This window comes from Melanerpes formicivorus, unplaced genomic scaffold (assembly GCF_026170545.1).
Source record: "Melanerpes formicivorus ecotype bairdi unplaced genomic scaffold, bMelFor1.0.p_v2 SCAF_29, whole genome shotgun sequence".
NCBI classification, from domain to species: Eukaryota; Metazoa; Chordata; class Aves; order Piciformes; family Picidae; genus Melanerpes; species Melanerpes formicivorus.
Window position 1 is genome coordinate 9,705,151 of NW_027142381.1, and position 26,409 is coordinate 9,731,559.

General features: G+C 58.0%; 1 protein-coding gene across 2 annotated transcripts; it reads right to left on the reverse strand.

Moving 5' to 3' along the window:
- Positions 1 to 514: 514 nt before the first annotated feature.
- Positions 515 to 24,987, reverse strand: TADA2A (transcriptional adaptor 2A). 2 transcript variants are annotated; one of them, XM_068154978.1, is made up of 16 exons: positions 24,924 to 24,987; positions 23,750 to 23,961; positions 22,816 to 22,922; positions 21,773 to 21,832; positions 21,096 to 21,187; positions 20,124 to 20,281; positions 18,734 to 18,822; positions 17,977 to 18,049; positions 13,961 to 14,024; positions 11,365 to 11,408; positions 10,790 to 10,900; positions 8,615 to 8,686; positions 7,934 to 8,066; positions 6,811 to 6,854; positions 4,983 to 5,056; positions 515 to 1,999 (listed from the first exon to the last, which is right to left on the reverse strand). In XM_068154978.1, exons 2-16 carry the CDS (start codon positions 23,772 to 23,774, stop codon positions 1,814 to 1,816), a joined length of 1,332 nt encoding a protein of 443 aa, XP_068011079.1. In that variant the 5' UTR covers positions 23,775 to 23,961; positions 24,924 to 24,987; the 3' UTR covers positions 515 to 1,813. The 2 variants fall into 2 exon arrangements, 1 of the variants encoding a protein (XP_068011079.1); XR_010989384.1 differs by lacking the exons at positions 515 to 1,999; positions 4,983 to 5,056; positions 24,924 to 24,987 and having other exon boundaries at positions 6,822 to 6,854; positions 7,877 to 8,066; positions 23,750 to 24,579.
- Positions 24,988 to 26,409: the final 1,422 nt, after the last annotated feature.

A 26,409-nucleotide genomic window follows, 5' to 3' on the forward strand; every position in this document is an offset into this window, starting at 1 on the left:
CTTCCCAGGCAGCTGAAGGCCCTTCCAGAGATCTTTTCCTCCTAACATTTTCCAGATGGCCAAATTGTTTAGCACTGCCCACAGCACAGGGCTTGGCAACAGCTCAGGCCTGGGCAGTTCTGTGTCTGGTCAAAGCAGGTCACCCTCAGTCCTGCCTGTGTCCCTGTGGGGCAAAGGAAGGTCTCTGGGGATGGTGCTGACCTCGGGATGGCCACAGCAGCTCCTGGGGCATTTGTGCCACCTCCTGCTTCCTGCAGGAGCCACAGCGCAGGGGACTGGGACAGAGGAAGGTGGTTTGGCTGCTTGATGATGAAAGACAACTGGGCAGAACATTCCCGGGGATTGGCAACTCACTTTGTCCCTCCCCCTGGCATCCCTACTCTCTCCAGTCCCAGTTCCCACACTTTAACCCCTGCTGCTGCTCTTGCAGCGAGGAGCTGAAGGGTGCAGATCCAGGCAGCTGTGGGACCGTCCCAGTCCCTCTGGGAGCCCCAGGAGGTGGACAGGAGATTGGTTTGAGCCATTTTGATTTTTATTACAAACCAAACCACTTCACATTCAACAGCACTCCAGGTACACAGGAGAAAACAACCCCCTACCCTGAACACCTGCAGCAGGCATTGGTGTGGCTGCAGCTCACTCAGCCTTGTCCAGATGGTGTCCCATGCTTGAGACCACCCCAGTCCCCCTGCTCTGGCTGTTGGCTCACCCAGGGAACATGATTTCAGCTCCAGACAGCAGCAATGGAAGCTGTTTGATGCAGTTTGCTGTGCAGTGAAGCAGGCCAAGCTGCATCTGGAAAGAACCATCCTGATGTGTTCCACCACCCCAGCGCCCTGCCTGAAGCGGTTCCTGGCTCAGCTGGGTGACAGGGTGCTGGGTGACAGGGTGCTGGGTGCAGGAGCTTGGTGCACCTCATCTTGCTTTGCTGGTCACTGGGGTCCAGCACTGTGGCATGCTGAGAGAAAAAGGCCCCAGGAAGAGGAGGGCAGGAGGGGCTGATTCATGGAATGGTTTTGGGCTGGAAGGATCCTTGGGGATCACCTTCCAGCCCCCCTGGCACTGGCAGGGATGCCCTCCACTGGACCTGATGTGTGTGCTCTGGGCAGGTTGTGGTGCTGCTGTCTTTTGGGTCCTGAGCACCTCTGTGTTCTGGAGGGCTGTGAGCTCCAGCAGCCTCTCCAGTGAGCTGCAGCAAGGAAACCTTAACCTGGGGGATTTTACGTAACTTGACCATCACAGCTCAAGCAGGGAGCAGCTGAAGCTGGTTGGTCTGTGCAGTGCTCTCATGCTGTGATATGTGCTAGTACCACATCAAAGTAACAACTGTTGAGGAGCTTCCCTGCAATGTCCTTTCCCATCCTCTATCACAATTAAATGAAAAGGACTGGACCACTGCAAGCTCTATTTTTGTACCCTGGGGCATGTGCTCTCTCCTCTGAAAGCTGCCAGGGGTTTAGGAAGGGAGCACAAGGGAGGGGACTGCACTCCTCTGGCCCTGTGCTCACAGAGCCGAGCTGTGACTGCTGCGCGCCGCTGCTCCGTGCTTCTCCCTGGCAGGGTCAGAGCTCCGTGGCTCTCCCTTAGCTCACAGGAGGTGTGGGAGCTGAGAGCCCATTCCCAGCTCACACCACAGCTGCTGCTTCCCAGTGGGATTCTGCCCACAGCGCTCAGAGGGCACCCAGAGGAGGAGGATTCACCGGCGCTCCCTACTTGCTCGCACCAAACCTCAACCCTAACAGCTTGGGAAGGGAAGGCAGAGTCCTTCCTCCAGCACAACAGCCTGCACCCTGCAGCTGGCCTGCTGCTCTGCTCAGGCCTTGGTGATGTAGCCCTCCCTGATCAGGAAGTCGTAGATCTTCCTGGTCTTGTTGACGTCGATCTTGATGAGCGCCCGCGCCTGCGCCAGCCGCAGGCCGCCCTGCTTGTTGCACTCATTCACCAGCGCAGCTTTGTACTCCAGGTAGGCTCCAGGGACCAGCCTCACCATCTGGCACAGCTGCAGGACAAGAGGGGAAGCTCAGAACACCTCACTCTGCCACGCCACAGCCCCTGCTGGGGCTGCCTGTGGACATTCTGCACCACTCAGATGTGCTGTGGGAGCTGGCACAAACAGAGCTCTTTGGCTTGGAAAAGGCCTCCAAGAGCATCCAGCCCAACCCCACCACGGCCACCAAACCCTCTCCCCAGGTGCCATGGCCACAGGTTTCTGGAACACCCCCAGGGGTGGGAACTCCACCACCTCCCTGGGCAGCCTGTGCCAATCCCTGACCACTCTGGCAGCAAAGACATTTTTCCTCCTCTCCAAGCTAAGCCTCCCCTGGCACAATTTCCTCTCCTACCACCTGAGCCTAGGGAGGAGACCAACCCCAGCTCACTGCAGCCTCCTTGCAGGGAGCTGTAGAGAGCAACGAGGGGATGGGAGAGGCAGGCAGCAATTGCAGGATGAGCTGTTCCCAGCCACAGGTAGGGAAGGGGAGGAGCTTGTTGGCTGCTGCCCTTAAACAAAACCCCACATTCCTGACTGAAAAATAACCTAGGAGGATGAAAGCAAGCTCTGGGCCCACAGAGTGCAGCCATGAGTGTGCTGTGTGGGCGTTGTTCTTTGCAAACCCAGGGAAGCAGCCATGCCAAAGAGCCTTGCAAGCTGCAATTGGGCCTGCTGGCCAGCAGCCAGGCAGGGCAGCTGCCTACTAATCCCCTGCAGACTGAGCCTCTAATGCCTTGCTACAAAGGCAGCTCTGCACACACGGCCTGGCCCTGTGGAAGCTGTGCAAGGAGGGCAGCCTGTCTCTGGAAGTTTGGAAGGAACTGCTGCCAGAAGCCCCCCAGGCTCTGCTGTGAGGCTGCAGTGCTCCTGTCTAGCTCCCAAACCCCAGCTGCCTTCTAGCCAGGGAGCTGTGCTGCTCCCCATGGAGAAGCTGGCTCTCTCCTCCTTGTAATGAGGAAATGCTCTAATGATTGTTCCTCGTTGATAGGAAATTGCAGAACTCAGAGGAACTCAGACTTTGTGTCTCAGCTGAGGAGCAAATCAGATTCCCTGTGCAGGCTGCTGTCTGGTCACAACTATTTATGTGCTGAATGGAGCCACAAACACCATGGGCCATGGTGGGGCTGTGAGCTGATTGCCAATGCTGCCATGGCCATGGTGGGGCTGTGAGCTGATTGCCAATGCTGCCATGGCCATGGTGAGGCTGTGAGCTGATTGCCAATGCTGCCATGGCCATGGTGGGGCTGTGAGCTGATTGCCAATGCTGCCATGGCCATGGTGAGGCTGTGAGCTGATTGCCAATGCTGCCATGGCCATGGTGAGGCTGTGAGCTGATTGCCAATGCTGCCATGGCCATGGTGAGGCTGTGAGCTGATTGCCAATGCTGCCATGGCCATGGTGGGGCTGTGAGCTGATTGCCAATGCTGCCATGGCCATGGTGGGGCTGTGAGCTGATTGCCAATGCTGCCATGGCCATGGTGGGGCTGTGAGCTGATTGCCAATGCTGCCATGGCCATGGTGGGGCTGTGAGCTGATTGCCAATGCTGCCATGGCCATGGTGGGGCTGTGAGCTGATTGCCAATGCTGCCATGGCCATGGTGAGGCTGTGAGCTGATTGCCAATGCTGCCATGGCCATGGTGAGGCTGTGAGCTGATTGCCAATGCTGCCATGGCCATGGTGAGGCTGTGAGCTGATTGCCAATGCTGCCATGGCCATGGTGAGGCTGTGAGCTGATTGCCAATGCTGCCATGGCCATGGTGGGGCTGTGAGCTGATTGCCAATGCTGCCATGGCCATGGTGAGGCTGTGAGCTGATTGCCAATGCTGCCATGGCCATGGTGGGGCTGTGAGCTGATTGCCAATGCTGCCATGGCCATGGTGGGGCTGTGAGCTGATTGCCAATGCTGCCATGGCCATGGTGGGGCTGTGAGCTGATTGCCAATGCTGCCATGGCCATGGTGGGGCTGTGAGCTGATTGCCAATGCTGCCATGGCCATGGTGGGGCTGTGAGCTGATTGCCAATGCTGCCATGGCCAGCCAAGGGTAAACAGCTTCCACACAGAGGGAGAGGGCTGAAAGCCATCTGCATTTCACAGGCACTGAAATCTGCCTTGTGGAAAATCTAAGGGCCAGGGGTGGTCTGCATTTAAAAGATGCAAGATTTGGTACTTCAGTGGTCTCCCAGCACTGCCTTTCCTTGAGTTAGAGCCCAGTTTGTCTGGCTGCAGAAGAAACTGAGCCAGGACTTCCAGCAGGCCCCCTCACTGCATTGCTCACCTCTCCTGGGGCTGCTCTCACAGCCTGCAGCCCCATTCCTGTCTGTTCTGCTGACCTTCCCTGCTCCTGACTGCTGCAGGTGGCTGTGCAAGAGCACAAACTGCAGAGCCAGGCTGAGCTCATGACCCAAGGCTTGAAGCCAGAGTCCATCCTCTGCCATGCATCTGTGCAGAGGCTTGGGCTGTGCACTGCAAGGAGGAGACATGGAAAAACCTGACCAGAACTGACACCAGCCTGGTGTCATGGTGTCACCTGCATGGCTCCCAGCAGTGCTGGGTGAGAACACCCAGAGTGGCCGAGGTGTGGCCTGGAGGTGACACAGAAGCAGCTCCAGTGCTCAGTGGTGTGGGCAGCGAAGCCCTTGGCGACATCCTCTGGCTGCTATAAACCCCAAAGAGCCCTGCTGCTCAGCCTGTGCTCCAAACACTCACTGGGAGAAACTCCCTCTGCCCACCTCAGCACCAGGAAGAGAAGAGGCCACGCTCTGGAGGCTGCACCAGCTGCTGGCTGTGCTCCACTTCTCCCTGCTGACTGAGCTGAGCTGAGCTGCCCTGTGTGTGGGCCCAGCTGGAAACCCAAATGGATTCTGCAAGCAGGGAGGAGTTAGGGCACGTGGCTGAGGTGATGTTCATGGCACCAGAGATGGATGGTGGGAGCAGCCCTGTGCTGTGGAGAGAAAGTTTTCCCTCAGCTCCCTTCCCCTTCCTCTCCTCACCTCCTTCTCCTTCTCGTTGAGCTTCTCGGTGCCGGGCAGCCCGGTGAGGTTCAGCGGCGGAGCACTGCGCCGGCCTGCGGGAGAGGAGAGCACAGCTGAGCAGCCCTGAGCAGCCTGCTGCTGCCTGCTGCTTGGCTGCTAGCACAGGGGCAAGGAAACCCCAGGGATGGCAACCCAGTATGGTCCCAGTGCTCGGCCCAGCACAGCCTTCCCAAGGCTGGCAAAGGGATGAGACCCTGGGAAATCTGCAGCTCCATTTCCCCAAGGCCTGCTGCTGGCTGCTGCTCCAGAGCCTGCCCTGCCAGGGGCCTACCTCTGGGGCTGGGGAGTGCCTCTCTCCCCTGTGCATCTGTAGGAAACAGATGGGAGTCTGGCTGGGTGAGGGGAGCCTGGGCAGAGAGGGAACTGCAGGGCTAGGAAGATGCTGGAGCTGTGTCTGTGGCAGGTGCAGAGGAAATGATTTCCCAGCACCGCTCCTGTTTCCCTGGCCTGCAACCAGTGTGCTATGGTGAGACAGGCCAAGGCTGGACTTCACTCTTTCACAAACCTAGGAAACAGCAGAGACACAAACTACACTGAAGGAAGCACACTGAGGCTGCAAAGTCCAGATCTCAAAGTCTAAAGCCAAGCCAGGTAAATCTGCCCTGCTGCATATTCAGGGTGATGCAGCCTTCAATTGCAGCCACGTGGCAGCCTGGGCAGCACCCCTGCCCCGCTCGCTGTGCAGCCTGCCTGCAGGGTGGTTGCTAATTAGCAGCTCCATGGGGCTGTGTTTGGCTTTTATTAACAGGTGATGCTGGAGGTAAACACTGCCTGCTATCAGAGTCCAGGGCAAAACAATTCCTGCTCCACTGGGCTCTTCCCCGGGGGCCACTGAGTGTCTGACAAAACCTGAGCTTGGCTCTTCAGCTGGGGGGAACTGTCCCCACTCCATGGCTCTGGGTGAGCAGCACCAGACACAGCACTGCTCCCTCCCAAACCCCAGCTCCTGCCCCTCAGCAGGTATGCTCAGCACACAGTGCAGGCTGCAGGGACTAATTGCTGGCTGCTCTGACCCACATTTCTCCTGCCAGGAATGTGGAAGGACAGCCCGGAGGCAGTGTTCACCTCACAGGCGTTTGGTTCCAGTGGTTTATTAGCATCCACATCAAAACTGGATGCAGAGACAGAGCTGGGAGCTCCTTGGCAACACTTAACAGCTTTGTAGTAAAACCTGATCCCAGTCCCATTGATTGCCTGTCAGCCTGTGACCTCACCAAACCAGATGGGCCTTTGTGCAAGTCTTGCTCACAAGGGCCTTGACTGAGCCCTGGCTCTGCTCTCAGTGGGCACTAAAAGGAGTCCTCCTCCTGGTCATCAGAAAAGTAAAGAACATGAAAGCCTATTCACTGAAAAGGCAAAGTGAAGCTGCCCAGACAACCTGCACCAGCTGCTCTGTCACTCTGGAATGCTGCACTCATTGCCCCCTGCTCAGGCAACTGCTCTTGGGGGTTCTGCCCTCCCGGACCTGATGTCAGGTTGATATTGCTGTGGTCAGTGCTACACAGCCTCATGAAATAGAGTTCTGTTCTCAGGTGGAGTTCTGTTCTTCCCTGCCTTGCTGGTGAGCTCCAGGCTGGGTTCTTCCCCTTGCAGTTAGAAAAACCCAGAAGCTGAGCAGAACTCCTGCAGGAGCTGAGGGTGGAATGAGCTGCAGACTGAGGCAATGCCGAGTTCAGCAGTGCTTAACCATGGGGCTTGAGGCAGAAGGGCCTCTGTGCCCTGGCTGTCAGGGTGGGGGCAGTGGTGCCTGCTGGCTGTGGGTCACAGCCCATCAGCTCACACTCACCTGAGTTGGAAGGCACTGGCACCGTGGGACTCAGGCCGGAGTCACTGAAAGGAGAAGACAGTTTCAGATTGCCTCTGTGCTCAGAGTCACTGCAAACCTTGGCCCTGCAATGACTTCTGCCCAGCTCCACCCAGCTGCACAGCCCAGGCACTGAGCTGAGCTCAACAGCATTTCTGAATGTTTAGCAGTCCCAGACTGAAGGCCATGCCTGAAACCTGCTTCAAATCAGAGGGGAGGGACACAAAGAACAGCTCAGCCTGGGCTGCCTGGGGAAATGCAAACACCTCAGCCCCTGTGGCACACAGGAAGCACTTCCCTGGATGCAGCTCAGTGCTTGTGCAGGGTGACTCCACATTAATGATACTCCTACATCCAAAAGCATCTCAAACATTTCCAGTGTCATCTGTGCCCTCATTAAGAGCCATCAAGACCTCATTTACCTCCATGGCTTCATTAACAGCAGTTAAATTCCTGCCATAGAGAAAACAGACTGTGAGCCTTCACTGGTCCCCAGTCTGCACCTCCCAAGCACTGCTGCTGCCATCTCTGCTTTGCTGCCCTCCTGGGGTGTGCAGACTCTTCCTACTGCAAGGAACAGGGAATGCTTTTGTTGTTACCACAGCATGGCTGGGGTTGGAAGGGACCTGCCTTGGATAGCAGGAAAAATGTCTCTGCTGTAAGAGTGGTCAGGGACTGGAACAAGCTGCCCAGGGAGGTGCTGCAGTCACCATCTCTGGAGGTGTTCAGAAGTGTGCAGATGTGGTGCTTCAGGATCTGCCTCAGTGGCCGTGGTAGGTGGGTCAAGGTTGGGCTCAAAGATCTTAAAGGTCTTCTCCAACCTCAGTGATTCTGTGACCTTACAGATCATCCAGTTCCACCCTCTGCCACGGGCAGGGACACCTCCCAGCAGCCCAGGTTGCTCAAGGCCTCATCCAGCCTGGCCTTGAACACCTCCAGGGAGGGGACAGCCACAGCCTCCCTGGGCAACCTGTGCCAGGCTCTGCCCAGCCTCACTGCCAAGAATCTCTTCCTGGTATCTGCTCTGCATCTGCCCTCTGCCAGTTACCACACGGCCAGGTGCCTGAAGCAGAGGTGTGTGACCCAGCCTCCTGCTGTCCCCTACATGTCAGCTTGTCTGCTGAGCCACTGCTGGCAGGCACTGCTGTCCTGGATGTACTGCAGCACTTCGGAGAGCATGGTGCGCTTCAGCCGCTCCTCCTCCCGCGTCCTCTTCAGGTGCTCGTAGGTCCTGGCGCCTGCAGGGAGCACACACCGCCAGTCCTCGCCAGCTGCCCTGCCCGGCCCCCCCAGGCTGCTGCCCCTCTCCTTCAGCCCCAGCTCTGGAGCAGGCTCTGCTGTTCTCCCTCCTGGCAGATCCTTGGCATCAGAGGGATCGGGTTCCAGCCCGCGCCCCTCCCCCCATTCATTTCAGGCCAAAACCGAACAAAAAAGGCTTCCAGGATCCCATTCCAGGCTAAAGCAGGCTGCTGCCTTTGTGCAGAGGTCTGAGGCCCCTCCCCAGATACCACACTTGTTGACAGGCAGCAGCACTGGCCAGGGATGGAGCCCTGGAGGGCACTGTGCCACAGTGCTGAGCCGTTTGCAAAGCTCTGGTGGGCAGCGCAGGCTGCGGGGGCACAGCTGCACCCAGGCGCCGCTGCTGAGGCCTCCCTCGCTTCAGGAGCCAGGCAAAGGTGCCTCAGGATCAAGTGCCTTTTTGCTTCAGCACATCCTGGACGTTGGGGAATCATCTCTCCACACCCTGATGAATGGGGATGGGCTGAATAATGCATCAGGCACTTACTGCAGAAGTTGGTGATGCCTGCTGCTCTGTACTCCTGCAGCCGCCTGATCTCTCTGCGCAGCTCAAACTCCACTGTGTCACCCGGGGGGGGATCAGAAAACAAAGGAGGGTCAGTGGGGGTGGCAGTGAACTGTCCTGCACCAAGAACATTGCTGCTGCTTATTTGTCAACAGTTTGCTGTGAAGCACACAGCCAGACAGGGTTAACCTCCCTGCCCACACCGCTATCTGATCTCAAACTGGCTGTGCCCAGCACTCCGTGGCCATGGAGTCAAGCTGGCTTCTGGCAGCTGGGTGCCCACAGAGCCTGTTTCATCTTCAGGCTTTGGCAGTTCTTTTGCCATAATAACACCAGGGTAGGATTTCTGGAAGGCACTCCAGTAGGTCTGCAACTCTTCCCCCATCCTGGCTCCTTACAGCCTCTGAACTCTGAGGGGACCTTCCCAAATTCTCCCTTGCAGACACCTTCCAGCAGTCAGGAAGAGGAACTCCCCACCTGCCTTTGGCTCAGAGGCATTTCAGTGCCTGCAGCTCTTATCAGCTGGCTGCCAGGCACTGCTCAGCTTTGCACTGAGCAAGTTTGCTTGTCTCAGGTTTGTTTACTCATCCTTCTCAGGAGGCCTGGGCAGGGCAGGGACCTGGCTGCCAGGTTAACTGGAGAGGGCTTGGCCGATGCTACAGCAGCACAATCAGGCTCCAGGACTAGGCACTCACGTGTGGCACTGGAGATCTGCAGGATCATACCTTTGGTTATTTCAGGCAGGCTGCCCTGAAACTACAGTGGCAGCTCCCTGCAGGGCTCTGTTCCCTCTGGTGGCAGCAGCTCCCCAGCGCCAGCAGCAGCTGAAGCAGGAGGCAGTGACTCCTCTGCCGCTGCGGTCACGCACAAAGACCTGAGATGATCTGCTGACGGAACAGAGCCTCTCCCTCCCAGCACAGGGCCACGATGACAGAGCCACTCTGCAATTATGTGCACACACAACAGCCTCACGTGGATCTCTCAAAGAATTCACAGCTTGCTGCCTGCTGCTGAGCTCTCAGTGCAGACATTTTAGGCCCTTTGTTCTTTCAGTGACACAGAGTCCCCAGAAATGAAGAGTGGCCTTCTGGTCACAGAGGCACAGAATGGGCTGGGGTGGAAGGGACCCTGAAGATCATCCAGCTCCAACCCCCTGACATGGGCAGGGACACCTCCCACCAGCCCAGGTTGCTCAAGGTCTCATTCAGCCTGCCCAGGGAGGGGACATCCACAGCCTCCCTGGGCAACCTGTTCCAGTGTCTCCCCACCCTCACTGCAAAGAATTTCCTCCTCAGCTGCAGTATTGATAAGAAAGCTCTGCTGCTAGCACATGACCAGAGTGCTCAGTCAGCTGAGACATCAAACAAAGAACTCAGATGCAGCTCAGTGGAAGAAAACATTTGCTGCTCATTTAATAACTCAAACCACAAATGTGTTTGGGTTTTCTGAGGTAGTTAGGTGGGGGAGGAGGAGAAAAACAACCTCCTGCCCTTCAGCAGTGGCAAATGTTTAGGGAAGACTGCAGGATGCCCATGAGCCAGCAACGAGCCCCTGTGGTCCAGAAGGCCAATGGCATCCTGGGGTGCATGGAGAAGAGTGCAGCAAGCAGGCCAAGGGAGGCTCTCCTCCCACTCTGCTCTGCCCTGGTGAGGCCACACCTGGACTCCAGTTCTGGGCTCCCCGGGTCAAGGACAGGGACTTGCTGCAGAGGGGACAGCAAAGGGCTGCAAAGATGCTGGGGGGAGTGGAACAGCTCTGTGGTGAGGAAGGGCTGAGAGAATTGGGGCTGCCTGGTCTGGAGAAGAGCAGCCTGAGGGGGATCTGATCAATGCTGATCAATACTTCAAGGGTGGGTGGCAGGAGGCTTTGTTCAGTGGTGCCCAGTGCCAGGAGAAGGGGCAGTGGGCACAGACTGGAACAGAAGTTCCATCTGAACATGAGGAGGAACTTCTTTAATGTAAGGCTGCTGGAGCCCTGCAGCAGGCTGCCCGGGGAGGTGGTGGAGCCTCCAGCCCCACCCGGATGTGTTCCTGTGTGACCCTGCCTGGGGGGGCTGGACTGGATGGTCTGCAGGGGTCCCTCCCAGCCCCTGCTGCTGGGTGGCTGTCTGAAGCCCTCCCCATGCACTGGGGGGGGCAGGTCTGCCCCAGTACTCACAGGCGTGGCTCTCGATGAACTTGTCGTGCTCCAGCGGCCCCAGGATGCGCGCGAAGCGCCGCATGGCCTCGTGCAGCTCCTGCAGCTCCTTGGGGTAGCGCCGCTCCAGGACTGCAGGGGACACAGCGCAGCCCTCACGCCCCTGCAGCGAGCCCCAGCCTCTCAGCTGCCCGGGCATCCACCCTGGGGCCTGCCTGTGTCACCACCACGAGGAGCTGAGACCAGGCCAGGGCGGTGCGCAGCGCCGGGCGCAGCCAGGCGGCACTTCGGTGCTGGGTGCTCGCTGCTCAGCACTGAGGCACTCCAGAGGCCAGGACATCGCCTTCGCCCTCCTCCCTACTCAGAGGGACCTGGAATGCTTCTGAAGAGCAGTTCTCAGGCAACAACTAGAACACTGAGCTGGGAGGGCTGGGAGCCAGCTGGCTGGGAAGAGCTGGGGCAGGGAATCTGCTGGACCTCAGCTCCTGACCTTGGCCCAGCAGGAGCAAACCCCAGGGAGCATGGGAGCAGGGAGCACAAGCTCTGCTTCCCGAGCAGGGCCACCCCCAAGCTAAGCAGCTGCACTTGATACTCACTCTGAAATTTCCTGAGGTTGATGAGGCCATGATCTCTGATAATCCTGTAATGGAGAGCAGCAAATGCTGTTAGCAGGAGGCATGAACTGCTGTGGCACCTCACAGATAACAAAGGCTTCAGAAGACTCTTTGATACAGACCATCAGAGGGGTCTGGAACCAAACACATGAACCTTCCATGGCCCTGGGGCTGGCCAGCTGAGAGACAAGCTGGGGTGATGCAGGGTGGCTTTGATCAGGGGAATTCTGGGTGGTGCTGTGCATTGCTCCAGCTCTGACAGCACCAAGCACAAAGGGAGCCACAATCACTTCAGAGGTCTGAAGCAGCTGCTTAGGCACAGATTTCACACCCACAGTGCCTCACAGCTTGCTCTTCTGAAGCTGGAGGCACAGAACATCTCCTGAAGCACAGCTCCCAGCTCCACAGAGCCCTTCTGCTAGAGCAGGGGTGAGAGGTGGCCTGCAGCCCCCCCCCGGAGCAGAGCAGGGGATTTTGCTATGAGAGCTTAGCTTTGAAACAGGGGAACTCACCCCTTGGAGGTGCTCCTGCTGGGGCCAGGGAAGTGAGCAGAGAGGAAAGGCAGGTGAGGTATTTCCAGGTGCCTGACAAACCCCTGTGTCACAGGCTCCAGCACAGGCCCTGTGGCCTTTGCTAAGGGCTGGTTCCATAAACAGCCAACCCTTGGTAATGCTCAGGTCCCAGGAGCTGGGCTTGGCAAGGGCAGCCTGGAATTTGCTCCAGGAGCTCCATCACAGTTTCTTTAGAGTAGAAAACCCACTCCTGAGCTATGCAGAGAAGCCCTTCTGAAAGGGACATCAGCAGTGGATTTGAAAGAGTCAAGGCTGGGAAAGATCTCCAAGCTCATCCAGCCCAACCCCACCATGGCCACCAAGCCCTGGCCCCAGGGGCCATGGCCACAGGTTTCTGGAACACCTCCAGGGGTGAGGACTCCTCCAGCTCCCTGGGCAGCCTGTGCCAGGCCCTGACCACTCCTGCAGCAAAGAAATTCTTCCTCCTCTCTAACCTAAGCCTCCCCTGGCACAATTTCAGGCCATTTCCTCTCATCCTATCGCCTGAGAGAAAGAAAAAGAGGCCAACCCCAACCTCACTCCAAGCTCCTTTCAGGTAGAAGGGAGCAGGAGAAACTGAAGCACCATGAGGGCAACCAGATCCAGGCCCAGAAAAGAGAGGCAGTGACCTCAGATTTCTGCCCCATGCTGCTGCAGGAAGGTTACCAACCCCACAGGGTTTATGGCCTGAGCTCACGGCAGCCTCTCCTGCTGTGGTTCACCAGCATGCAGGTGGCACCACAGAGGAGTTTTATTCATGGGGTACAAAGAGCCAGGCCAAGAGCCCAGCTCCTGCCTGTCCTGCAGCAGAGCTGTGCTGCACCAGGGGGAGAGGGGCTGGAGGAGCCTCACCCCGCATGATGAAGTCCTGAGCAGGGAGGAATGCAGCAAGAGAGCATTTTAAACCTTGAACAAAGTGTTTGGAAGTTCTAATCAAATGGAATTTAATGAAGAGATTGAGTCACTGCAGAGAGCTGTCAGCTGCACTGCATACATTACCCAAATCCAGCTCAGCAGTGGTTACCTACATCACACACTGTCAAGACTAACACAGGCACCACTGAGAGCTCAGGAGAGTGATGCAAATGCTCCTGGGGGGAGCGGGGGTCGAGCCATTAGTCACAGACTGGCAGCTTCCTTCCCCCCCTACAATAGAAAATGAACCATGTGCAGCCCACAGGCAGGAAGGGAGCAGGGCTTGGCCTCTCTTTGCCCCTGGGTCTGCCACTGTTGGCCCTCAGAGTGTTTCAGTTTCTCCTTCTGCTTCCTCTACCTGGAAGGAGGTTGGAGTGGAGTGGGTGTTGGACTCATTTCCCTAGCATCAGGTGAGAGGACAAGAGGAAATGGCCTCAAGCTGCATCAGAGGAGGTTTCAGTTGGAGAGGAGGGAGAATTTCTTTGCTGCCAGAGTGGTCAGGGCCTGGCACAGGCTGCCCAGGGAGGTGGTGGAGTCCCCACCCCTGGAGGTGTTCAGAGGCCTGTGGCCATGGCCCCTGGGACAGGGTTTGGTGGCCATGGTGGGGTTGGGCTGCTGGTTGGACTCCAGGATCTTGGAGGACTTTTCCAACCCACACAATTCTGTGATTCTCCTTCTATAGCTTTGGATCTCCTAGGGTGTGCTGGAACCTTAGCAGGAGGAAGAGCACTCTGTGCATGGCCTCCTTGCACTGAGGAGGACTGGGAAAGAGGCTCTTCACAATTCAGGACTTGCTTGGGGAGTTTAAAGGAGAGCTGTGGTATGCAGAGGTCCTTGGTCCAGTGGGCAACAGCTCCCAGGGCCTGTGGACCTTTGCCTTCTGGGCTGGCAGCACTGCTACAGCCACAGGCCTGATCTGCACCAGCGCTCAGGAGGGCAACCACCCAGCTGAGGTGGAGCCTGTGGTGCAAATGTGACAGCAGAAGGTCTCCATGCATGGGAACTGGCTGAAGGATGCTGGAGGAAATCAGGGATGGCTGGCAGCAGCACAACACTGGGGACCAAACCATGGCAGAGGAGCAAAGGAACAGAATTACTGCTTGAGGACTCACTTTTTCCTTCTCTGTCTTTCCTTTAACCTGGAATGGTAGATATCTACCACTGCAATCTTCAGAGCTGCAAAGGAAAGAAACAAATCATGGCAGGATACAAAATGGTCTCTGCAACAGGCTCCTTTGCAAGCCTCTGCCTTCACTGGAGGCTGCAGAGGTCACTGCAGAGGTCACTGCAGAGGTCACTGCAGAGGTCACTGCAGAGGTCACTGCACTTTCCTCTTCAGTGGCAGCTTTAGAGGGGCAGAAGCTCCCTGGAGGCTGCCTGCAGACTGCTCTGCCACCTGCAGAGCCTTTCTTTGCCTGCTGCTCCCAAACACATTGCTGCCTGTGACTGTGAGCCTGGGCAGATCCTGGCAGCCCTTCTCATCTTTCTTGGGCTGGAGTCTGTGCCAGTCTATGGGCAAGAGTGGTGTATTCTGAAGGCCTCTGCCAGCTCAGCTGCCATCCCTGTTTGCTGGGCTTTGTGTGGGCAGAACTTAATAAGTGCCTGCAGACTCTGCACTGAGAACTTCTATAAATACCAGCAGCATTTCTGCACCCAAAGCACTGCACTTGGATGCTTTCACCTGAGCACAAGAGACTGAAAGAAATGATCACCAGCTGGGGAGGGGAAGGAGCAGTGGTGAGGAAGAGTGAAGGGAGTAAGAATGGAGCTTCTGCTGGGCCACAGGGGCAATGCTTGCTGCCACTTGCATGGTGCAGAGGCTTTTGTTGTCACAGACATAGCCACCCAGGCCAGCCCAGTGCCAGGTGTGGAGTGCAGAACAGCTCAGCCTGCTGGGCTGTGCCATGCTGCAGCAAGGAGACAAGAGATGCTGTGGGAGTGGAAATGCTTTGCCTCTGCTGCTCCCCACGGATCGCCCTCGGGAGGCGGCGGCCAGCTGGGCCCCCACCGAGCTCTGGGAGGGCAGAGCAGCCTTGAGGGCTCCAGTGGTGGGCAGCAATTCAAGGCCCTTTCTGCACTCCACAGCAAAGCTCCACATATTTTGGTTCCTCAAGAGTGTGTCCAAAACAGGCTCTGTGCTTTCTGTTCCGCTGCAGCCTCCCTTGCTCTGCAACAACTGCTCTGAAGGCCAAGGAGTGAGACCTTTGTTTCATGCCAGCTAACCTCTCTGGCATGCAAGGCCCAAACACAGGCAAGAGTGCAGAGCAGGCACAGCAAACAGGCTCTGTGTGTGTGCAGGCTCTGTGTGTGTGTGTGCAGGCTCTGTGTGTGTGTGTGTGTGTGTGTGTGTGTGTGTGTGTGTGTGTGTGTGTGCAGGCTGTGTCTGTGTGTGTGCAGGCTGTGTGTGTGTGCAGGCTCTGTGTGTGTGTGCAGGCTCTGTGTGTGTGCAGGCTGTGTGTGTGTGCAGGCTGTGTGTGTGTGTGCAGGCTCTGTGTGTGTCTGTGTGTGTGTGTGTGTGCAGGCTGTGTGTGTGTGCAGGCTGTGTGTGTGTGCAGGCTCTGTGTGTGTGTGTGTGTGTGTGTGTGCAGGCTGTGTGTGTGCAGGCTGTGTCTGTGTGTGTGCAGGCTCTGTGTGTGTCTCTGTGTGTGTGTGTGCAGGCTCTGTGTGTGTCTCTGTGTGTGTGTGCAGGCTCTGTGTGTGTGTGCAGGCTGTGTCTGTGTGTGTGCAGGCTCTGTGTGTGTCTCTGTGTGTGTGTGTGCAGGCTGTGTGTGTGTCTCTGTGTGTGTGTGCAGGCTGTGTGTGTGTGTGCAGGCTGTGTGTGTGTCTCTGTGTGTGTGTGTGCAGGCTGTGTGTGTGTGCAGGCTGTGTGTGTGTGTGCAGGCTGTGTGTGTGTCTCTGTGTGTGTGTGTGCAGGCTCTGTGTGTGTGTGCAGGCTGTGTGTGTAGGCTGTGTGTGTGCAGGCTCTGTGTGTGTCTCTGTGTGTGTGTGTGCAGGCTGTGTGTGTGTGCAGGCTGTGTGTGTGCAGGCTGTGCCCTGCCTGCTACAAGCCTCATGGCTCCAACCCCAGCTGCCCCTCCCCAGGGAAGCAGGAGCCCAGGCTCAGAGGGTTTCTGCCTTCAGCAGCTCCAGAGCAGAGCAAGCACCAAGTCATACTGAGAGGGACACTGCCTGCCTTGTGTCTCACCCCATGCAACTCAGCTCAGCAGGCAGAGCTGCAGCTTCCTTGCCCTGGCTCCCAGAGCTGTGGCTGCAGCAGTTACTGGCTGGTGTGAGAAGTGGAGAATCATTTCCATGAGAAGGGCAGAAAAAGCTGGGGAAAGACAAGTGACTGAGGCTGCAATTCTGGCTGATGGAAACTTGGAGGTCATGAAATATTCAGGCACTGAGGACTGGACCAGAGCTGCAGCTGCTTGTTGCTTTTGATCTGCCCTCTCTGGCTCTCTAACTGCAGTGTAGGCTTGCAGTACTGATTGTGCTGCAGGAACTGACTTAAGCTGAACACTGCCAGCAGCTACTTGAAACCTGAGAGGTTTCACACCAATTCCAGCACCTCACCAGCACCAGGCAGTGCCTGACCAAGGTCTGTGCCCTCCTGAGGGGAGGCAGGGAGGAGCCAGCAGGTAGAGCTCTCTGTGCCCTCAAAGGCTGCCTACTGAATTGCACTTTCTGTGCTTGTGGGAATACTGAGGCAGGGCAGGGAAAGGGCAATGCTAGTGGGACAGGGGAGTCAGCAGCTCAGACCTGGAGCTCTCTACAGAGTTACTTAACATAGTGCAGAGAAAAGCAGAGCAATGCAAGGAGGAGGAATTCTGTTGCAGTGGAAGCATCCAGCCCTGCTGCTGTGTGCAGTGCAGACACTGCAGCCCTCACCTGGGACTGTGAAACCAAGGGAGAAGGAGGCTCCAGGGGGGTGCCCCAGGCTGGTGTGCTGCAGGGCCTAGCTTGAGGAGATTGCAGACAATGGCATAGAAAAGTGGCTTGCAGAGATTGATCTTGAACCCAGAAAGGTTTAATGTTCAGCTGAGGAGCTTGATCACAAACCTGAGGCTCCATCTGTGCCGCCAGACTCCCCTGGGCCCTCGCCAGGCCCTAACTTGTTGAGCCCCTGGGTTACATCTTTGCCCTTAGGGAAGGCACAGCTCTGCCTGCTGCAGCCCTCCTGGGGCACTGCTACAGCTCAGCTCCTCTCCAGCTCTGGGAGGACTGTCTGTCTGTCAGTCACAGGGTCTGTCTGTCTGCCTGTCACAGGGTCTGTCTGTCTGTCAGTCACAGGGTCTGTCTGTCTGTCTGTCTGTCACAGGGTCTGTCTGTCTGTCCGTCTGTCAGTCACAGGGTCTGTCTGTCTGCCTGCAAGGCTTCAGCCCGGAGCTGCCTGGCACAGGTGGCACAACTCTGGGGCACACTCAGTGCTTTCCACCCCTGTGTGCTGGCAGTGTGTGCAGCGGCAGCAGCCTCCCTGCACCTTGCATGCTGCTGTTTCTTTGGTGCTGGTCAAGCAGCTATGCTCACAGAAGCTCAGCAGCAGGAACTGGACTCACAGCAGCCATGCCCTGCTCAGGAAGCAGCTGTCCCTTGCAGCTGCTGCTGCTGCAGCTCCAGGAGCCTGCTTGCTGCATAGAAACAGCCTCTGGGGCAGGAGTTTCAGTGTGCTGCACACAGTCCTGAGCTGCACCTCCTTGCTGCCTGTGTTAGCACCCTGCCTGAGAGCAGATTTCCTGAGGAGCAGGGTCTGGAAGTGACTGAGCTGAGAAAGTGCCCACAGTGGGGGGCAGCAGGTAGCAGCAGAGGGAAGTGCTCCTCTGGCACCAGAGCCAAAGCTGTGCCATGATGCTCACAAACATTGTCTAGATGGGAAGAGTAACTTTCAGCTGGGCAGGGGAAGTAGCATCCAGACTGAGCTGCTGGAGCAGGCCCAGGGAAGGGCAAGGAAGCTGAGGGAGGGTCTGCAGAAGAGGGCTGGGGAGGGGCAGCTGAGGGAGCTTCCAAAAGAGACCTGAGAGGGAGGAGCAGGGGAACATTGGAGTTTGAATCCCAGCATCACTACCAATCTGTGCTCACCCTGTGGAGAGGGTGCAGAGCCAAGTGCTGTGCAGGCCACTCTGGTGGGGAACAGAGAGCTGGGACTTACCATGCAGAATGTCAGAGTCATCCTCCACAAAATCAATGTCTCTCAAATCCCATTCAGCATAGTTGTCAAACTCCTGTGGAGGTGGTTAACAAATGGTCACTAACTAGCTCTGAGGCACTGCTGCCAACCTCAGCACAGCAGGAGCACTGAGAACAGAGCCTCTGGCTCACACACAGCTCTGCCAGGCTCCAGCAACACACAGCCCAGGGAGCTTCACCTGGGGACTGTGTAACTTGCACCCCTGGCTGGGGCTGGAGCAGGACAAGGAGAGCTCACCAGGCAGTCCCCAGGACTCCCACACTGGGGTGGAAGTTCTGCTCCAACCTACAGCCCCAACAAGGCCCTGCAGGACTGAACTCATCAGCTCCTGGATGTGAGGTCTGCCACAGGAACTGGGGCCCTGGGCTAAACCACTGAAACAGTGCAGAGCTTTCAGGTGGTCCTTGGAGCAGGCTGCTGTGTGCTTCCCTAAGGCTGGAGCTGACCCCTTTGGCTAAGCATCTAAATCACAGCATCCAGTCCACTCCCCCAAGGGCCACTCACCACTGGACATCTGCCAGCAGCAGCCCTGCAGCCCCTGCACAGAGCCAGGGGCTCTGCCTGCCCCAGCTCTGCAGGCCTGCAGTGCCCCTCTCCAGTGAACCCCTGGCTCCATCACTCCCTCCCCACGTCCTTCACACCAGCAGCAAAGACCCACAGGCAGTGGCAGACCAGTGTGGGAGTGCTGAGCACGAGAGTGATGGCAGAGAGCTCTTACCTCCACAAAGTCAGCCCTGGCTGGCATGTAGCCAGCCATGTCCCTGGAGAGCAAAGAATCAAAGGTTGGCCGGGGGGGGTCGTCAGCAGCTGCAAGAACCAGAGGGATTCAGTGTTGCACAGGGCCTGGGGGGCAGCTGCTAAGGCTCTGCAGCAGAGGTGTCTCTGGGGGGAGGTGGGGGAGAAATTAGGTGAAGCAAAAGAGCCTGCCTAGGGTTTTATCCAGCCTTGTATCCAGAGCTAGGCTGAGTTCATCTGGAGCAAAAGGCAGGATCTGAGCTCTCCAAAGTCAAACAAGGTAATAAATGGATTAGAAAAGGCAAACTCCACATTTCCCAGCTCAGCATGCCCCTGCTAGGCCTCCTCAGACCACCTGGCCTCAGCCTGCAGCTCCTTTGGCTCATAGCAACAGGGCTGTAACATCTGCCTTCTTCTGGCTGCCATTCACAGGGAGCTGCAGTTACAGCTCTGGAGTTTCACAGCTGAGGAGCTCAGTGTTCCACAGCCAGCCATGGACTGAGGCTCCAACACTTGGGAAGGAGCTGAGCATTGCAAGTCCCAGGCTACAGGTACAGCAAGCTGAGGTACAGAGGAGTTGTCTTGGCCCAGGTCACACAAAGCCCTGGGGCCAAGTGCCAGCCAGGGGCAGACCCACAGCTCTCCAGCTCCTCCTGCTTTGGCTCTAACCACTGCACTGGGAGAGCTGAAGCTCCTGGTCCCACACAGCCCTGGCAGCCAGCTGCTCTGGGGAGCTCTGTGATGCAAGAGCTGCCAGACTGGGGGAATTCTGAGGAACTGGAATTTCACATCCACTCCCTACAAGCTGGTTCTGAAGAGAGAGGAGGGAAATCAGCCTGGCTTAGAGGGAATGATCCTAGGGCCAGTCCCAGCAGCAGTGGGTCATCAGCTGAACTGCTTTAGAGGTAGGAATCCCTTCTCAGCTCACACTGCTGCAGAGGGTCTGGAGAAGAGCCCCAGGCTGAGAGCTCCCACTGGTGCCTGCTGTGAGGGCTGTGCTGTGCCAGCTGCCACCTGGCAGGCAGCTCTGAGGGGCTGTGTCCTGGCAATGAGCTGCACTTCCAGGCTTTGCCTGGGGCATCTCTGAGGGACAATTCCCACTGGCTCTGCAGGAACTGCTGGCTGGGAGCCCCTGAGGTCTGTATCAGACCACTCTGCTCCCTGCCTTCTCCCACTGAGCTCCCAGCCTGGGCTACCTGACACAGCAGGGGGGTAATGCCACCTGAAGAACCCCTGCTAGCACCATCAGAACAGGCTCTCCCTCTGGAGATGGCAGCACACTGCAGCTGTGGTGCAGGGCTCTCTCCAGAGGTTTGGAAGAGCAGAGAGCTTGCAGAGCAGGCCCTGGGGGAGGCCTGGGCAGGGCTACTCACGGTGGAAGGGAATGGCTGTCTCGTTGTGCTGTGCCTCCTCTGCCTGCTTCAGGTTCAGCAAGGTGGATGCAAAGAGAGGGTTGTTGATGAAGTGCTTCATGTAATGCTTCTCACACTCCTCCTTGGACTTGGTACACATCTGGTTGGCTACATCCTGCCTGGAGGGGGGAGAGGGGGAGCCTGAGTGTGCAGAAGATGGAACTGCTGAGGGCTTGTTTCTTCCTCTAGTGATGGAGCAGAGTGCAGGGGGCTGGCCTGGGATGGTGCCTGAGGTCACACTTCCACACTGAGCCACTGCTAACAAGTTTGCTGCAGTGCTAGGGAGCACTTCTGGATGGCCATGAGCAGGGCACTTCAGTGGCTTTACAGGAGAGCCTCCTCCCCTGATGGAATGCACCAAATCTTCTGAGTGCCTGACATTTGATACTGGCCTTGGGAGCTTTCCTTCTCCTAGCCCCAGGTAATGGTGAGCTCCAAGTCCAGAACTGCTTCCTGCTGCTCAGGGGTCACTGCAGGCCAGCTGGAGAGTGCCTTCCCCTTTCATGCAGTGCCCCTAGGCAGTGTTTCCCAAGCCCCAGAGTGGTTCTGCAACACCCACTGCAGAAATCTGTGCCAGGGGAAGGGGCTGGTGGCAGTGTGAGGTGTTTTGTCCTCAGGACTGTGTGGGGAGAGGCCTTGAAAAGGGAAAACCCCAGCAGCAGCAACCACTCTCTCTTGTGTGGAACTGCAAACTGGATGCAAAGGCTTCCAGGGAGAAGAGTCAGGGGGAACTTCCTTTGGTAAAGACTGGCAGAAGCTTAAGGAGAGAGTTCAGACTGCTGAGCAGGGCAGAGAGTACCAGGCAGGGCAGAACTGCAGCCAGTTTCCAGCCCTAATTCTGACAGCAGTGTGGACACAGGAACTGAGAGGGAAATGAGAGGAAGGAGAAGCCACTCCTCACTCACTGATGCTGGTGACCCACTGAGTTCTCACCAGTTCCCAAATCCACAGTCCATCACAGCCTCCAGCAGAGCCATTTCCTCTTGAGCTGTCCAGTTAGGATCCAAGACAGGGAAATCAGATGTCTGGAGAAGAAAGCAGAGATCAGGCTGCTGTGGTGCTCTGGGACAATCCCCCACCTGAGGAGCAGAGGTCTGAACCACAGAGCAAGACAGTGCAGAACCCTGGCAGTTTGAACCTCTCCTGTGCCCATGACAGCTGAGCAAATCCTTGCTGAGTTGTTCAGGCCACTGGGCCATCAGCTACAGCCCAAGCCACTTTGCTGCTGACTGTGCTGCTCCTTGCTGCAGCTCAGCAAGGTCTTCTGTGAAACACACCACCAATTACTGAAGACCTTAAAGATGATGAATCTGGGGGGGAAAAGCCAGGAACAGAGAAGCAGCATCTGCAGCACATGGTTAGAAGAATGGCAGCCTGCAGAGTGCTGCCCAGGGGCAGTTCAAAGGGCAGCTCTCCAGGACTCCATCATGTGCCAGGTGGAAGTTTCCCTTTGCTCTCGAGGAAGACTTTTTCCTTCTTTAATAGCCCTAAAGCTCTGAGTCAAACCCTTGTGGCACCTGACTTGGCAGTGTGGTATCAGCAAGCCAGAGTCTCCCCCTGGGAGCTGGGAAGCTCAGCACTGGGCAGCTGTTGTCCAGAGGAGTATTTACCATGATCTCGTAAGTGTGGTCACTCTGATGCTTCTTGTACTCAAATCCTCGTGTGAAACACTGCAGAACAAAGGAGCAGCATCAGGTTAGCCTCCAGCTTCTGCCCTGGAAACACTTTAACTGGTCCCCTGTCTGCCTTTGTTCTCTGGCTGCTGGCTATCCACCACTGAGCTGCTGAAAGATACTGAACCCTGCTGCTGTCCTGCACAGACACCCCCAGGGGCAGGGAAAGCTGCTCAGGGGGTGTGAGGCTGTCCTTGCATCTGACTTTGCAGCAAGGCACAGCCCCTGAGAGGCTCCACACCTTCTGTGGAGGAGTCACTGCCAAGCCAGGCAGGTGAGAGGAGCCTGCTGGGGTGGCAGGAGCAGAGCACTTCCTCGGTGCTGAAAGCTTCCCTTGGATCTTGCTCTTGCACCAGCATGGTCTGCAGCTGCTTTCAGCACTTACAGGCTTGGGCTTTCAGGGACAGGTAAAGGGAAACCAGAGCCAACACACAGCCTGTGGGGCTGTGCACTCTGTGCACGAGCTCAGGCTCAAGGCTAAGCTCCTCTAACAGTTTTGGAGGTTAATCACAACTAATGCAAACCTTCTCACAGAGCAATTAAACCCAGCAGCAGCTCCTGTGCTCATCACATCACAGACACAACCAGATCTGGTCACAAACAATGGCTGTCACTATGGCAAACTTCCCCCAGAGCTCTCCTCTCCATTTGGGAGGACAAGGCCAAGGTGTGGTGGCAGGGGAAGGTCTTTGTGCCACCACAGCTGTCAGAGGTGACACCTCTCCAGGCACGCAGCAGCATGCTCCCTTACAGCCAGCCTGGCTGCATGTCTGAGGCAGCTTTGGCTGCCTCCAGCTGCTCTCGCCTCAGTTCTCCAGCCCCCAGCCTTTCCTTTGTCCTTTCCCTGTCCCTGGGCAGACAAGGGCTGTTGATGCAAGTTTACAGAGAGCAGTGACTAATGTGTTTATGGGATGGCACTGGACAGCCCTTTGGTGGCTTCCTCAGAGAATGAAAGGCTCTGCTTTCAGCCTTGCACTCACCTGCAGGCACAGGAGGAAGGGAGGGGGCCCACACTCGGCACACTTCACGTAGGGCTCGGTGAGGTACGAAGAGCAGCCTCGGCACGGGGGCTTATCGAAAGGGTCACCTGTGGAGCCAGAGGGGATCTCACTCCAGACAGCCAACAGACTGAGCTTTTGCCCTAAATCCACTTGTGCCCAGTGCACTGGGCTGTACACAGCCTCCTCCCTCGTGCAGCTTCTCCAAGTACCTGCTAGAAGCTGGAGCTGCAAGAGAGAGCTGGCACTGCCTCTCTGCTGGAGTGAGGGCTAAGCCTGGACTCATGCAGTGGTCAAAGGAAAATCTTCTCTGTAGCAGCCTCTGCTAGAGCCCAGCAGTGGTGCCAGCAGCTGCTGCCTGACCTGAGCCTGTGCCCACACTCAGCTTCTGCACCCAAGACCAGAGCTGAGGTCGTGTTTGTGGAGAGCAATGCACAGACAGCTGCAGCCTCCCATCTCTGCCTCAGGTCAGATGCACAAAGCACATTGCTGGGGTTGCAAAAGCATCAGCTGAATCGTTCTGTAACCTGCCCAGGCCTCAGATTGCTGCACAAGGAACCAGCACTGCTCTGCAAGGTTTGCTTCTTTTGGTCAAGGCAGAGCAGTCCAAATAAATGCACTGCTGAGCCCTAAGCCACGCTTCCCCAGGACATGGGTTTGAACTAACCCAGTTACAGAAAGCAGACAGGAAAAAGGGCCTGAACTCCTCCTGAATCATTCATGGACTCAGGGCCTTGAGAGTGTGACCAAAGAAGCGCCCTGGGGACCAGACACTGCCAGCTTGCTGTCTCCCTCCCCACAACACAGAAACACAGGATCATTAAGCTTGGGAAGACCCCCAGGATCAAGTCCCAGACAGCTGCTAACATCCTTACAGGAGGGCAAGCAGTCTCCCCACGCCAGCCCTGGTACTCACTGCTGAAGGAGGCCAGGCGCTCCATGCCGCTGCCTCGGCCGTGTCCTCGCTCCCGAGTCCTGCCCAAGGGCCCCAGCCAGGACGGCCAAGCGAAGGATCCTCTCCCTGCAGAACCCTCTGACAGGTGAGATCCTCCCAGAGCCTCCTGAGCAGCAAAGCAGAAGGGCTGTCAGCAGTCCTGGTGAGCATCTGACAGGCTGAGAGTCTGTTTGCTGTGTAAGAGAAGACAGCAAATGCTGGGAGACAGGATCCGGCGTGGGAAGCGATGGGGAGTGACAGGATATCAGCCAAGCCCGGGCTGCGGCTTCCAGAGGGGATGTCTGTGCTGAGCAGAGACTCAGCGACAAGTTGTTGTGCCACAAAGCGTTTGGCAGCTCCAAGAAGCACCAGGAAGGGAACAGAGCAGGTGAGAGGTGGCACAGACCCAGCAGCGTGAAACCCTACCAGGCTACACCAGCACCAGCACCCGGCACTGCTGGCCAGCAGGGACCTGCTTCCCCGTCTCAGGCTTCTCACTGAGGCTCTTGTTTCTCCTTCTGGCCTTCTCTCCTGCCTGCCCCACCGGAGGCACGGTCCTGCACGGGCACCCCTGAGGCTGTGCGGACAGCAGCGGCTTCAGAGCCCAGCACGGCATCCCTGCACCTCTGCTCGGACAACCGAGAGCAGCTTCCAGGCGGCCTTTATCCCCTCTGGCCGCGAGTGACCCCTCACAGCCAGCCCCGACACCCACTTTGCTCTGTGCACTGCAGACCACTCCAGCCCTGGCTACAAGGCTGTGCCCCAGGAAGGCACCGGCGCGGGGCCCGCCCCGGGCACGGCAGCAGGAGCTGTCCCTGGCACCCCTGCTCCCCACCCCCCAGCCCTCCATATCCCGCTCCCCAGTCTCCATTCCTACAGCCCCCAGCGCCTATACCCCGCTCCCCGCTCCCCGCTCCCCGCTCCCCGGCCCCGTGTCCAGCCCCGGCGAGCCCTGCTCCCCATCACCGCCAGAGGGCGCTCCCCGCGCCGGCCGGCGCCGCCCTGGAGGCGGCTGTGGGAAGCACGCTGCCTCCGGCCGCGCGGGGCCCCCGCCCCTCCCGCGGCGCCCGCCCCGGGCCGGCTCCTCCCCGCTGCGTTCCGGTCGCGGCTGCCCGCGCCGGGCCGGGCCGGGGCTGGCGCCCAGCAGCTTCCTCACCTCGCGCCGGGCCGCGGCTGGGTCCCGCGCGACACGGGCCGCGGCCGCGCCGTGCGCGTGCGCCGATGCGTGCGTGCGTGCGCGCCCCCGCGGCGCCCCGCCCCGCCCCTCCCCTCGGCGGCCGCGGGCTCTCGCCTGCCGCTGCGCGGCCCCGGGGCAGGGCGCGGGAGCTGGCCGGGCCGGGGCCGGTGCCGGGGCCGGTGCGGGCAGGAGGAGGCCCAGCGCTGGGTCCTGCGCCGGGGTCACAGCAGCTCCACGCAGGCCCCGGGCAGGGCGGCTGCAGACTGCCCCGCGGGAAGGACCTGGGGGTGGTGAGCGGCGGCTGGGGATGAGCCCGAGGGAAAGGCGGAGGAAGAGCCGAGGAGCCTGGGAGCGGCGGCGTCCGCAATGGCAGTGAAATGTTTATGGCTTGTGCTGGCAGGCTTCTCCTGCGCCGGGAGCCGCAGCCGGGCTGCCGCAGCTGCCCTGCCGGCTCCGCTGTGCGCGGCGGGGGGAGGGCGATGCCTCCTGCCAGCTGCTCTCCGCGCCCGGCGGCTCTCGGTGAGCGCAGTGATGGACGACAGCGCCTTTGGATCGTCTTTTGTAAGGGTCTTGCCTCTGTCTGGCAAGGGAAGGAGAAAGGAATCGCGAGGGATGTTAAAGCCTGTCCCTAGGGTCTGACGCTGTGCTGCCTCGCTCAGGTCAGGAGTTTGGGGGCTGGACCTCTCCTGGCTGAGGGGAGCCGAAGTGACAGCAGGTCTGGTGTCGCCTGCAGGGAACATCGCATCAGGGCTTCTGCCTTCAGTCTCTTTGAATGGTTTCAGCTTAGTGGAGGCTCAAAGGCTGAGCCCAGGCTGTCCCCATCCATCCTCCCCATGCCAGCAGGCCCAGTTCCCCCCTGAGTTCCCTCCTGTCTCTGCTTGTGACCACGGGGCTCGATGGCAGCAGGAGGTACAGGGCTTGTCAGGTGGCTGCCACCCAGCAGCCCCCAGGCACACATTTAGCTGTCTCCTTACTGCCTGCCCAGATCTTCACTGCTGTCCCTTGGTCCAATCTGGTTGACACTGACCAACAGTACCTGGGGAAGTGAGGCTGAGAGTCAGACCGAAGCTACCCTCGGCTGCTGCTCTGTGCCCCTCAGAAACTCTGCTGCTTGGTCATGCATGAGGACCCAGGCTGCAGACTGGAGTCTTCTGCTTCTCCATATCCTCTTGATGCAAGGAGGGCAGGAGCACTGGGAGAGAAGCAAAAGCAGTTAGGGGCTGGTGGGGAGCACCAGCTGCTCAGAACTAGCACCAGCTGTGTGTTTCTGGAGGGGCTGTGGTGAGTGCTGCTGGATTGTTAGCATCAAGGTAAGGTGGCTTTGCAGAAGGAAATTGGCACATCACAGCTCCTGATGTCTTCTGTTCTCAGTGTCCCCTTCTTGCACATTCACCCTCAGCCAGTAGGTCTGAATCCTGCAGCCCACAGGACTAGAGAGGGTTACCTGTCCTTGGAAAGTCTTGTC

Coding starts and splice junctions, on each gene's coding strand:
- TADA2A (XM_068154978.1), bottom strand. CDS start 23,774: ATGGAGCGCCTGGCCTCCTTCAGCA. Junction 18,823..20,123: donor GACAGCCATTCCCTTCCACC/GTGAGTAGCCCT, acceptor TGGTTCTTGCAG/CTGCTGACGACCCCCCCCGG. Junction 2,000..4,982: donor TCAACGAGAAGGAGAAGGAG/GTGAGGAGAGGA, acceptor CTTGTCCTGCAG/CTGTGCCAGATGGTGAGGCT.